At 52.2% G+C, this 12,522-nt stretch overlaps 2 protein-coding genes across 2 annotated transcripts; one reads left to right on the top strand and one right to left on the bottom strand.

The window, feature by feature from the left end:
* Positions 1–626: 626 nt before the first annotated feature.
* PHACADRAFT_51929 (uncharacterized protein) lies at positions 627–998 on the bottom strand (the record flags this gene model as incomplete). The annotated part of the gene is made up of 3 exons (XM_007389562.1): positions 627–719; positions 776–829; positions 882–998. Coding segments are annotated over 3 exons (264 nt in total), but the record flags the coding sequence as incomplete, so codon positions are not given.
* A 2,628-nt stretch (positions 999–3,626) lies between these two features.
* On the top strand, positions 3,627–7,995 carry PHACADRAFT_203428 (uncharacterized protein). Its single transcript, XM_007389577.1, has 7 exons — positions 3,627–4,591; positions 4,644–4,781; positions 4,829–4,950; positions 5,005–7,116; positions 7,166–7,404; positions 7,456–7,643; positions 7,698–7,995. Exons 1-7 carry the CDS (start codon positions 3,641–3,643, stop codon positions 7,899–7,901), a joined length of 3,954 nt encoding a protein of 1,317 aa, XP_007389639.1. The 5' UTR covers positions 3,627–3,640; the 3' UTR covers positions 7,902–7,995.
* Positions 7,996–12,522: the final 4,527 nt, after the last annotated feature.

Here is a 12,522-nt window from a genome sequence, read left to right as displayed (position 1 = left end):
GCAAAGTCTTGCAACAATGAAAGGCCGATCCCTGTCTCGCCGTCTCCATCAGACAGGGCTATAGAAATGCGAGTGCTCGGTTCCTCGTCAAAGACATCGTCGGCACCATAGCGCAGCGCGTCCGAGGGATCTTGCTCGGGCTGGTGTGCAGGGAAATGTCCAGAAGTCGCCGTCTTGTCTACTTCTGCATGAATAGTATCGTCCTCATCTAGTTCGCTTGGCGAGTCTACCTGTCGACTGAGACTCGCGATGCGTGCTAGAGAGTCGGCATCCTGGTGTGAACAGTCTGCAGGAGTGCGAGGCGCAGAGTCAATGGCGGTCGAACTTGAGGAATGACTAGCATGACTCGTCGTCCGGATGTGCAGGCTTTCGTCTCCAGAGGGTATATGAGGCGAGCATGGTGGTAGAAGCGAGTTGGAAGCCAGCAGAGGCGACGATAATACAGACGCACTAGGGCTGCCCGTTGGGGCGTCCAACGAAAGCGTCATGATAGAGTGGCTCTGCGACATCCTGGGGGCGGGAGGAAGCGGTGATTCTCGTGCAGCATTTGCCAAGGATTCGCGACTATGTGGTGGTCCGAAACTCAGCGAAGACGACGGCCTTGAAGATGACCGGGAAAGCGACCTAGATGATCGCTTGGCCATAACGGGCTTCTTCAAGCGGCCTCGGAATCGAACGTCGGAACCACGAAACCGTCCTACGACACCTTCGCAGTATCCCTAGGCGTGTGTACAACAGGTTAGTATATTACAAAAGCACGCTCTGTAGTTCGCACCAGATAGATATCATCTTGGCCTGGAAGCTGCATCAGGACCACAATCTCGTCGTCCTAGCAGGAAGTGTTGAGCACAGAAAAAATTGGGACGTATCTCTGCACGCACCTTGAGGAACATAAGGTCCTCTGCCTCCTCTGCAACACAGTCCTGCACAGCAAAACATTTCCCAATTCCTCCCTTCGCCGCGAAACGCGTCCACCGCCCGAGCTCATTTGCGTCCATTTAATCGAGCGACTTGTTTGGTTTCGTTGTACACAAGTCGTCCAAGCGACAGCAACGGCGACGAAGTCAAGTATTTATACAGTCCAACGTATGTATGTAGGGTATGGTCAAAGGAGTGGAATGGTGTGGTCGTCACCGAGGACAGAGTGAGCTGGTCGTGGTCGAGATCAGGGCCGGAAAGGACAGACGCCCTCGATGGCCGCTGGCATCAGTAGCTGGGCCGTTCTCAGCTCGCTTTCATTGACTCTCGCCGTTCCGCCGTCGGGAAATTTGTTCTACACATGGAATTATTCTGAACAGTCCTCCATTCCAGCAGCCCCAGATTCCATGGGACCCCGGATGTCGCGCATACTTCGTACCCAGCAGCCGGGGAGTGCCCTGCACGGTTTTGACATTCGCCCGGACATCTACATCGCAGACTCCCTCGGAATGTCGCGCTCAATGCACAGTCCTGCGTGCATCATCACCCGGTTACCACTGGCGCCCCTCGCGCCGCCTCTCATTCCATCGTGTGGGCAGCTCGTATGCACGCGTAGCGACTATCAGGCTCGCGCCACACAGAGCGCAGACATCGACGTTGTTTGTCACTTGTTTTCCACCACGCTGCGACCGGCAAAGCCCCAGATCCTTGGAGCTCCTCTTGCAGCTGCTGCAGTGTCGTCTGGGCTTCCACAATCTGTCGTATCCCGGATGGGCCTTGTGCAGCATTGTAAGTCTACACGTACGCACCTCGAGCTTTTGTTTCTCGGATTTGTCCCCGACGTCTTTTATTTGCGTTTCCACACGCTTTCTGGAGACAAAAGCAAAGCACCTCGGCAATTCTGCGCAACGCAAATAGCAGATTTACGCACATATCGCTCATGATGAAGTCTAACCGCTTGTCCACGTTGCTCTTGGCCTCCACCTGGTCCCGCGCAACGGGTACAGGACCCACAAGCTTATATACCGTGCTATTCGCGTCAGCGAAGCGAATTCCTGCAATGCGTGTCAGCTCCGTTTCAGATATACCAGGGAGCTCGCGGTATGCGGCGCACCTTCTTGACTAGCTCGTTCTCCGAGAGCTGGGCGTCGAGCTTCTGACGTGCTTCCACGGCCGTCGCGAGCTCTGGTACTCCGCCGTCGCAGCTTGCAGACGTTCCTGGACTCTCAGCGCTGCTTCAATCGTGGCCATAGGGGAAGTTTAGTTGGGGACAATGATGCAGGTCGGGGCACGCCATGGTCAAAAAGTAGCAGGATCAAACGAAGGAAGCGCCCGCATAGACCAGTCGAGACCCGGAAGACCCCCGCGAAAGGACGCGCCTTAAGCTTACGCGGGCATTGGATTCCGCACGACAAGCTTGCTTGAGGTGCTCGCGATGTCGACGTCTGCACCAAGTACGGTAATTCCCGCCACGTACAGCATTGTGCGATGTGTTGTGCGCGCTGAGCGAAACAGATTTGTTGATGTTGACTGTTTCTGTGCTCATGCACCTGCCCGTAGGTCACTTTGCGACTACTGTAGCGGAGTGAACGGTACAAACCGGTCAGGGAGACGTGACAATTAACTTGCCCTCCATGCTACAAACCGGCCTGGGGTTATGCGTGACATGTTAGTTTGTGGGGAAAGATATCGGCTAATTAGGTGCTTCTGACAATCCTATCTGCGACTACAGCCCTTGCTGAAGGCTTGAAAGTAATTAAAAGGCCAGAGAAATAGCCATACTGCCTATAAAAACCAGCTTGTGCTCCCTTCAGGCCCTCGAAAAGCCATGAAGCGTGACAAGAAGACCGGAATTACAAACCGGTGATGGGGTGCGTTATGCGTTACGGTTTGTACCATTCGCTCCGCTACAGTAGGCATGGCCTCGCACTGGCTTCACTTGCTCCGCGGGATAGCAGGTGCAAGGACGAGAATGAATCACTCAGTGTGTGACAACTGAGCATCCTTGGCACACAAATGACTTCACAGCTACCCTCTCGTCTTTTCAATTAGTCGGTTATCTGTTGTTATCTTGCGGAGGCACGATATGCGGTATCGGAGGACCCAAAGACTCCTAAAGACTCCTAGGTAGACCTGAGGTACCCCATATCCGGATGAGCGACTCTAGCTTTGGGTATATACGTATTGGCCACAAGCGCGGTCGCGTATTCGGACGGTGGGGCCAGTCGGACCATTTCAGGTCTAAGTGTCCGACTTTTGACGCAGCCTCCGGGGGAATTTACCCAAATAACCGCCCTATATAATATAGGCAATATTCGGAAGCCCAGGATCCAATTGTCATGTGCTTGCCGTGTATGCAACTTGATACACAAATTTTCGCAGGATCCCACACGAGAGCGGACGTACTAGTACTGTGAAAGCAATATCATCCTCCTGCATCAGGAGCTAATATCTTGATTTCATAATGTTTAAACATAATAGAACGTAGAATTTTGATAATTTTTCGGGTGTCAAGCCAAGGGAGAGCGGTCTCACTATCCCGCAATCTCATCGAGGATTCAGGCATTCCGGCGAAGCGCTACCATTGTGGCGCCTGGGATCACCGGTAGACCCTAACCCTAAATCACTTAAGCCTAACCCATCCCTTCACGTGATATACCGCGTCCGCGAGAGGCGCGGGTGTACTCGTTTACGACGACGACCTTTTCGTGTTGCTGCTACTATGAGCGCCGACAGCGAGCGAATATTTGAGGGTATCAATGCCTATATCTCGACTGCACTCCCTGAACTTTACCGTACGAAGCTCATGTCCCTCATCTCGACCAAGCACGGTCATCTCGTCAACTTCAGCGACAGCTCCCTCACGCACTATGTGACAGATATCCTGCCACCGTCCGACTCTCTCGATTACGTCGAACCGCGTACAGGATTGCATTTTGTTACACCCTTCTGGGTACAGCGTATTTGCACGCTCGGCACGCGCCAGGAGCCCGCGTTCTACTCCCCGCATCCGACAATGCTCTTCTCGGGCGTTGTTGCCACGTCCTGCGACCTGTCCCAAGCAGACAACGAAATTATGGCTGCTGGAATCTCTTCCCTTGGCGGCCAGTGGCGCAAGGCGATCACTCGTGATATCACCCATGTCTTTGCCCTCAGCAGCGGCACGATCAAATTCCAGACCGCGATGCACTTCAAGGACACGGCAAACATGAAGGTTGTCGTTCCACATTGGTTCGATGACACTGTGCGTCTTGGTATCCGCAACCTGCCCACTGAGCCCTACGAATGGCCGCGTCCACGCGTCTTTGAAGGACAAGCAGCACAAACGCTCCGGCAGCTCGCGTCGTCCCCGGTAGAGGCTGAGGAGAACAGCGCCGCTCGGCGCACGCGTCCTCCCTCGGAGCAGAAGAAGGCATTATACGACACAATATTCAACGAGACGAGCGACCTGCCAAGCCAGCGCCCCGCGTCGGCTAGGATTTGGGAGGGACGCAAGGTCATGTTTGGCTCCAACCTCGGCTTTAACTCTTCCCAGCGCGAGGCGCATATAGCGGATGTTCTGCGTGCCGGCGGTGAAGTTGTCGAGTATGATAACCCGGAGGAAGAGCTCGAGAAGGTGGAAGAGGCGGACATTTACATCGCGCAGCACCGTTCTGGATCTGCGTTTGTCAAGGTGCGTAGTGAATAGTCTCATGGAAGATTTAGCTGGACGAACACTGTTGCAGGCATACAGACTTAAGAAACTCATTGGGAACCTCCATTGGTTCTGGTACGTGCGTAGCACCGGAATCTTATCGCGCCCCACCGACCAGTTGTTACATTATCCGATACCTAAGAAGCCTATTAGTGGGTTCTCGCGTCACGTATGCGCCATTCTACTGTCTGGTTGCGCTCTCTGACGGTCTTCTAGGTTATCACCGTAACAAACTATTCTGGAAAAGACCGGGAATACATCAAGAAAATGCTGCTAATCCTTGGCGTCCCATATACTCCTACCATGTCCGGCAACAACACCGCCGTAATCGCAGCGTAGTAAGTACATTGGCATTTTTTACTTTTGCTGGGGCTGATAAGCTACCGCTGCAGCCGTATAGGGGAAAAGGTGAAGAAGGCCGACGACTGGGCGGTGCCAGTTGTCAACCACATCTGGCTAGAAGAGTGTTTCGCGCAATGGCGCGATATCGCACCCACGCTCGACCGATACACGGCCTTCCCACCTGGCGTCGATTTTGGCGAGCTTCTTGCCGAGGACGGCGGGCGGGCTGTGCTTGGCATGGTTGCGGGCATGAGCGGCGGCTTCCGCATTGGCTACGATCAGACCGAGCTCGACAAGATGGAGCGTGAAATTGAAGAAGGGGTAGAGGCAGACGTGGCTCCACCAGCTGTGGACGGTAAGACCAACGAGATGCGCTTGGAGGTCATGGAAACGCCGAAGCGTGGAATCCTCAAAAAGAGTAAAGGTGCGACTGAGCATGCGACCGCGACATCGCGCCGGCTGGCGGCAGACCGCGAGCGCCTCGCTGCCGATCGTGGCGAAGACGGGACTAAGAACGCGAGCACCGATGTGTATGTCGACATGAGTGTTGCGCTGGACGACGACGGACGACTATCAATGTCGGGGTCTGAGCTCGGATTCGGCGACGAGCAGGGCGGGGACGAGAACGAGCCCATGGGTGTCGGTGACTCACGCGGCAGATTGGACACCAAACGACGAGGCGAGACCCAAGCGAGGCCGTCGACGCCTGCACGAGGGCGAGGCAGACCCCCGAGCTTGAAGATGTCGAGGACTTCCGCGCGCACAAGGACTCCGTCGGCGCCGAAGTCGAACGCGAAATCTCCCGTGCAGAGCCATAGGTCACCGAGACAAAATCTAAGGACTAGTGCTATGCCGCTCCCATCGGAAGACGAGGACGAGAACGAAGACGGGAACGACGAGCCCTCTACTCCTGTCCGGTCCCGTCATGCAGAGAAATCGAAGGTCGTGCCCGCGGCGGAGCGCAAAGACCGAGAGCAGTCGAACGACGGCCCGGTGAGAGCCGGCCGCTTGACGTCGCGCAAGGCGGCCATGAAGGGCAGAATGCAGAAGAAGGGTGACAACGACAACGACGACGTCTTCGACGTCGGTTCGAGCGCGCGCAAGGGCACAGTTATCAAGACATATCGCGCCAAGTCGCGTAGTAGGTCGCGGAGCCGCAGCCGGCTACCTATCCGCGACGAAGACGACTATGAGCCGAAGAACAAGGCAGGGCCGAGGGCGATTCTAGGCGACGAAGGGTCGCCGCTAAAGAAGAACCCCGTCAGGACCGCAAAGACCAGCGCGAGGCAGAAGCTTGAGGTCCCTGCCGACTCCAGCACCGAAGATGAGCAGCCAGTGGAGGCAAAGCCCGGAAGTTTACGTCGCGCGTCTGTGAATAGCGAAGACGACGCCATTGCCATCGAGGAGCTGACAGCTTCTCCAATGCGAGTGGGAACACCTCGCCGCCGCGCGTCGGTTGTCCTGCCTACTCTGAAGGAAGTCCTGTCGACATCGCAGCAGAACGTGAACGCATCCCAGCCGCAGGTCGATTTGCCCGAAGAGCCGCCAGCGTTGAAAGGCAAGGAAGTGCCTAAGAATTCCCCCACTAAGCGCGGCCGCCCGCCTTCGTCGCGCTCCGCAAAGCAAGCGGCGACGAAATCCATACCCGCTGCACGCACGCCCAGCCCGCCACCGCCGCCGGTATCCAAGCCGAAGCCTGGTCGACCCTCTGCTACTGCCGCTGCGGTGCAGACTGAGGCAGGCCCCATCCATGCCGAGTTGGTAGTGGCACCCCCTGTGAAGACATACGGACGCCGCTCGGCGGCGACAGAGGCGGCTCGACGGCTGCACGATGAGATTATGCCAGACGCTAACAGCTTCGCGAAGGAGCTCAAATCTGGGCACGTCAGAGGGTACGAGGATCCTGCATCTGCAAAGGGCAAGGGCAGGGAGCGGGAGAAAGATGGGAGTGCGAAAGGGCGGAAGCGTCCGACCTTGGGTGACAATGAGGAAGAAGACGACGAGCGCGACGTCAAGAAGCGCAAGACTGACGCAGGGTCCGTGTCGACGAAAAGCAAGGGTCGGAAGTCTGATATCCCCCTCGAGGAGAATGAGGTCGAGGTCGTCGATGATCCAAAGAGGGGGCGGCCTGCGGCAAAGGCGAAGCCTGAAGCATCTACTAGGTATGCGCATTACATCCTGTTCAGGCAATTAGCACTGACAACGTCGCAGTGCCGACTCTCGCGACAAGGGTGTCGTGATCATGACGACACAGGTCACGCTCACGGAAGACCAGAATAAGGCGCTAATGAAATTAGGTGCCAAGTTCACAGCGAAGCCTCTCGAGTGCACACACCTCGTCGCCCACAAGATCGTCCGCACGGAAAAATTTTTGTGTGCCATGGCAGTCGCACCGCATATCGTCACGGAGAAGTGGGTCGCCGCCTGTGTCAGCAAGAAGTCCATACAACGTGCGTACCTGGTTCATCGCTGACAGACTCGAGCTCAAATTGTGGGTTCAGCGGAGGCCCCATTTGCACTGAAGGACCTTGAAAGCGAGAAGCGGTACGGTTATAGGCTCAATGACGCCCTGATCCGCGCGCGTGCCAATGGACGGAAACTATTCCAGGGCGCAACGTTTTACATGACGCCCAAGATTCCAGTCGATTCTAAGTTGCTGAAGGCCGTTGTAACTGCGGGCGGCGGGCAGGTGTGTTCTTACCGCTGCACCTCTGCCTGTTCCTATGCTAACCCGTCGTTCTAGCTGCTAACGCAATCGCCTACACTGCGGATACTGAAAGGACACGACAACCGATTTGTGGTGTCATGCCCTGCAGACGTATCGATATGGCGGCCGCTTGCCGAGCACGGACATCCGATTTATTCACAAGAACTGATCCTGACGGGCGTGTTGAAGCAGGAGCTCGACTGGGACGAGAAAACACACAAGGTGCCCGGGTCGTTCTGAACATACTGATGCTTCGTGACTTCCTTGCTTAGGTTTTTGTTCTTATTTTGCCATTGCACATTTCATGTACTGTATACCAATACATTATTTCCCCCCGATGTATTCTGACTTCTGAACAGCGAGGCTGGATGGCTGTGCAGGTGCAGCTCTCCCAAGCATCCGAACAGCATAAACAATGTCAGTACAATACTTTTGTCTTGTCCTTGACAGCCATGTTGAAACCAACGTTGAAATCAATGTCAGTTTGCAATGAACTCACGCAGTGCCAATACTGCTGGGGGCGCAAGAAGCTTGGTGTTACTTTTTCATGCTGCTCAGGATGCAAAGTGGAAAATTGTGTGCCAGCCCACTCTGTAGAATGGCCCAGTTTGATCAAGATGTCTTTTCTTCAGAGTACAGAGTGTCAGTGAGAGGTGTGCTCACTAAGACAGACAGACAGACAAATCAAAATATGTCCCAAATTCCATTTTGAGCTTTAAGCATTTTGTTCCCCTTTAAGTGCCTTGGAAGCAGAACGAACTCCTTTCAATGCCCTTTAAAGGCCTTAAAAGCACTTAAAATCCAGCTTTAAGCCACTTTAAGATTATTTTAAGGCCATTTCAAGATTGGCGCCTTTCAAGGTCAATTTGAAATTCAGGAAAATCATTATTTGTCTGTACATGGCCAAATGCAGGCTTAACTTGCGTCCGAGCAGCTTACTATCTGATGACAATGCTCAAATAGTCAAGAACAAGAAGAAGCCACTCCGCATTTTCACGAGCAAACACCACCCAACACTCTGAGTGCGATGTGTGTGCGCTTGACCTGGGTCAGAAGCCACAAAACACAGAGGAAATTTTCCTTTGGGTCAGAGTGCGTCAATGACCGGACTCACAGGTCAAGCATCTTTTGCATGTTGTTGAGGGTGCTAAGGTTGTCGCGTACAACGAGCTCCCTCTTGCACAGGCTGCAGAGATGAAAGGTGTGCTAAGCGAGGCAAATAAGACTCAGGCAGAGAGTATAGATGGAACGCTCTCTGTTATGCTGCACGACATCGCCATCCAGATTTGCAACATTGCTCCTGTGGACTTTGCATGGGAGGCGACTTGTCCAAGGCCAACACCTTACACAGTTTGCGTATGGCACATTTATTGTGTATGACATCATTGGTTTTGCGTCGAGGTGGTGGCAATGGCGGTTGTGACTGCGATGTGGTGCCTGCAGGGTTCAAGCTTCAAGTATGGCAGTCAGAGTGCATATTTATTATAGCCCTCTGTGCTCCAGGGTCTTTGTTGCGCTCCTCCACCCCATGCCAAATTAAGTCTGAGCTTTGGTGCTTAAACCCATACTCTGCTGTCATAAAGTTGGAAGCACGACCGTGAGGTCATGTATGTGTGTAGTTGACAAATAAGCAACACTGGGTAATAAGAGCCTAGCACACATATGTGTGAAAGAGAGTCTGAAAGCATTGCTACCCTATGAAGCCAAGCAATTAAGTTCAGGTGGGCAGTGGCTGAGATCAGAGACTCAGACACTAGTCCTTGTTTATGGCAGCCAGACTCTAGTTCTCATCTGACCCTGCAGTGATTATCCTCCCTGGCTGAGATCAGAGACTCGGACACTAGTCCTCGTTTATGGCAGCTGAAGTCTAGTCCTCATCTGACCCCGCAGCGATTATTCCCTCTCAAGCACTGTCTGTGGCCTTTTCACCTCTCTCTCTGCTCTCCCTTACCATTCAGCTTTTTAACACAGCACATCCTTGTGCACAATGCCTGAGGAACCAGTTCTAAAGGGATTTAAAGCCATTTTAGAATAGCACACTGCTGAAAATGGCAAGGGTGCATGCAAAACTTCCCTTTTTCTCATTATTGCTGTTGAGCATGCAAAACAGGTGTGCTTGTAGTCCACCCTTCAGTATTCCCAGAGTCACACCCCAACTGCGCTGCTGTTTAGCTGCCTGGGTACAGTCATGAGCTTGACATATTTTATCAGCTGGTCCATCTTGCACTCTGGTGCTATCTCAATACACATGATATTCAGAAGTCTGAAGGCCAGTCCTGGGAGTATTTACTGGGATTTTGAGAGATGGAACAAATGGGCAGCATTAGTAGAGGCAAACAGCTGGCCATTTGGGCAGGCCATGTACAATCTCTTTGCCATAGTCAAATTATTTGCTCATAGGCTGTCTAGCACCTTGCCATCATCAACTTGGCACTTGAAGCCAATCTCACATGAATCACCCACAAGCAATTTGAGGAAATTATGGCACAAAGTGTGCCTGGACCATCTGCTAACAATGAAGTTGCAACGCACATATGCAGCTTCATTATTCCCTTGCACTTCAATAATCCTCTTTTCTGTAATGCTGATGTCAACCACCTACTCAATGTTTTCTTGTCAGTTGTGACTGAGGATTGCATCTGGATGGTGACTGACTTTGCGCAGCTTCTCTGCTTTACAATTTTCTCAAAAGCCATGCTTTGGTTCTGATCTTGAGATTGGCTTGCCAGTAAGCAAAATGGCTCTAAATTCAGGCTGTGAATAATGAATATGTGTAGACATATACTGCCATCTGGCAGCAGGACAACAGAAAGTATGGATACGATCTTGTGCACAAGTGAGATCTTGCTCATGGAGTCATGCAGCGATGAATGCTCAGCATGTGCAGCTGCGAAGACTCTTTGGGCTGGAAGCAGCCAATCGTGCAAATTCTTTGCATGATGAGCAAGGTTTTCAATGGCTATGGACAGCACACAGCTAGTGACATCCTATATGAACTGAATATCCATCCTTTCACTCCCACTTAGCAGCTATTTCAAGACCCAAAAATGTGTACACTCTTCATTGATGCCATGCTGGAGTACTCAATGTGCTGGGTCATAAAGTGGTTCAAGCAGTCATGTGCAATCATTTGTAACTCAGACATTCCATTTGCCTACAATGTGGTGAGTGTGTTGTATTACTTCTCTTTTGCTGTTTGAGTCTACTGCCGGTGCGAGACCAAGACTGATATCAAGCTTGTGCATGAGCTCTGGAACAGCAGCATGCTGAATCCTGATCACATAATCAGTGAGTTGTCATCTGACATAAGATGGATTTATATTTTAAAGTAAAGTAGGTGCACCATATGAAGGCCCTTTATTCCAAGTCAAACCCTAAGAAGAAGACCATGTGGCTGTCTGTTTTCAAACTTGAGCTTGGAGAACTCACAGCATATACTGTTATTCAAGCCCTTCCTCTGCCAGAATGGCAGATTGGGAGGTATAAAAAGATGGGCGGTGTAACACTTTTCTAAAGCTATTCTGAGCTCAGCAATGTATTCAGACTCTCTAAGTGCGTGATGTAACCTGTGAAGGCTACAAGATGACTCTGAGTCTTGCAGAGTTTTACGAGAAGGTTATGAACAAGATAAATCCTTGAGTGACAATTCTACCCCTTTTTTGAAGGAGGGTTGATGGTTAAAATGTGGGTTGTGTGGTTAAAAATCTGTAAGCACTGTGAAAAGGGTGAAATACACTCTTGAGAGCACTTTCAGATGTAAATATTGTTAAGTGGCAATGCTCAGTGGCTAACAAGAAAAATATTCAATTGTGCAGTGATGCACAATCAGAAAGAACATGATGCAGACACTCATATAAAACAATACTGTGTGATGAAACAGTATCATGTTAATAACTCAATTGTGCAGCAGTGTGCAATTAGAAAAGACATCATGTTGTAGACACTCATATAGAACAATATTGTTATGATTTCTGAATGTAATGATGAATCATCCTGTTTGGACTGGCACTTTGGAAGCTTTTCAGCATCGTTCCAAAGCTTGGTCTAATGCATTAGGGGTTTAGGGTTGGGGGGAGCCGAGCCGAGCGAAGCGAGGCGAGGTGACGTTGCTGAGGTGAAACTGGAAGGCGAAGGTCCGAGTTCTGTGAGGAACTCCGGAGGCTTTCGTGGTGACACTCATCAGCGCATTCCAGGAAGTACTTATACCTTGCGCCATGGGACCCCGGGGAAGGGGGGCAGTACCATGGACACCGCGTGCCGAAGCCGAAGCCGTCGGACGGGTGCGTAATGGGCATTATGACTATCCGCGTTATGATTGGCCGGCCCTCGGCGAAATTGGCGGATGGAGTCATTCTAACCTTGTAAGAGGCTCGGGCATACTATATGGGGATGGTCAGCAGGACCACTTTGATGCGACTTAAGACCGGTTAGCGCGGTCAAAAGATGACGTATGTATGGGTTTAGGGTTATGAGCTCTGGTAGGGGTCGGTAGGGACCGTTTCGAGCGCCGACCACTGCTCTTGACGCTGGCTCCTACCGCTTGATGCTCGCTTCCAACGCAGTGCGTGGCTGCCAGTGGCAACTGCATGTGTGCAGAGCGGCGGCCAAGTACAGCATAGTGGCTGTGTGGTCAGCATGCTGCAAAGAGCGACCGCCAGTGGCGACTGCATATTTAGTGGGGAAGCAGCAGAGTAGTTGTGGTCAAACCTCGCCAGCGATATGCAGACGCCAGTGGCGACCGCATGTTTGCAGGGAGACATTGAAGTACCTTTGGTCATAACCTTGCAAATTAGTTCAAGGTGTCCAGTGGCGAACATCTATGGGTGAAATTAGTCGAGCAGCATTAGCCAATCTACGATCT

This window comes from Phanerochaete carnosa (genome assembly GCF_000300595.1).
Source record: "Phanerochaete carnosa HHB-10118-sp unplaced genomic scaffold PHACAscaffold_1, whole genome shotgun sequence".
Classification (NCBI taxonomy): Eukaryota; Fungi; Basidiomycota; class Agaricomycetes; order Polyporales; family Phanerochaetaceae; genus Phanerochaete; species Phanerochaete carnosa.
Note: the sequence above shows the minus strand (reverse complement) of the source record. Positions and strands in the feature narration are given on the sequence as shown.

What these genes read in the sequence shown, in the direction of transcription:
- PHACADRAFT_203428 (XM_007389577.1), top strand. Translation starts at nt 3,641, where the DNA reads ATGAGCGCCGACAGCGAGCGAATATTTGAGGGTATCAATGCCTATATC. An exon ending in TTAGTGGGTTCTCGCGTCAC is followed by an intron (nt 4,782 to 4,828) that starts GTATGCGCCATT and finishes ACGGTCTTCTAG; the next exon opens with GTTATCACCGTAACAAACTA. An exon ending in ACCGCCGTAATCGCAGCGTA is followed by an intron (nt 4,951 to 5,004) that starts GTAAGTACATTG and finishes CTACCGCTGCAG; the next exon opens with CCGTATAGGGGAAAAGGTGA.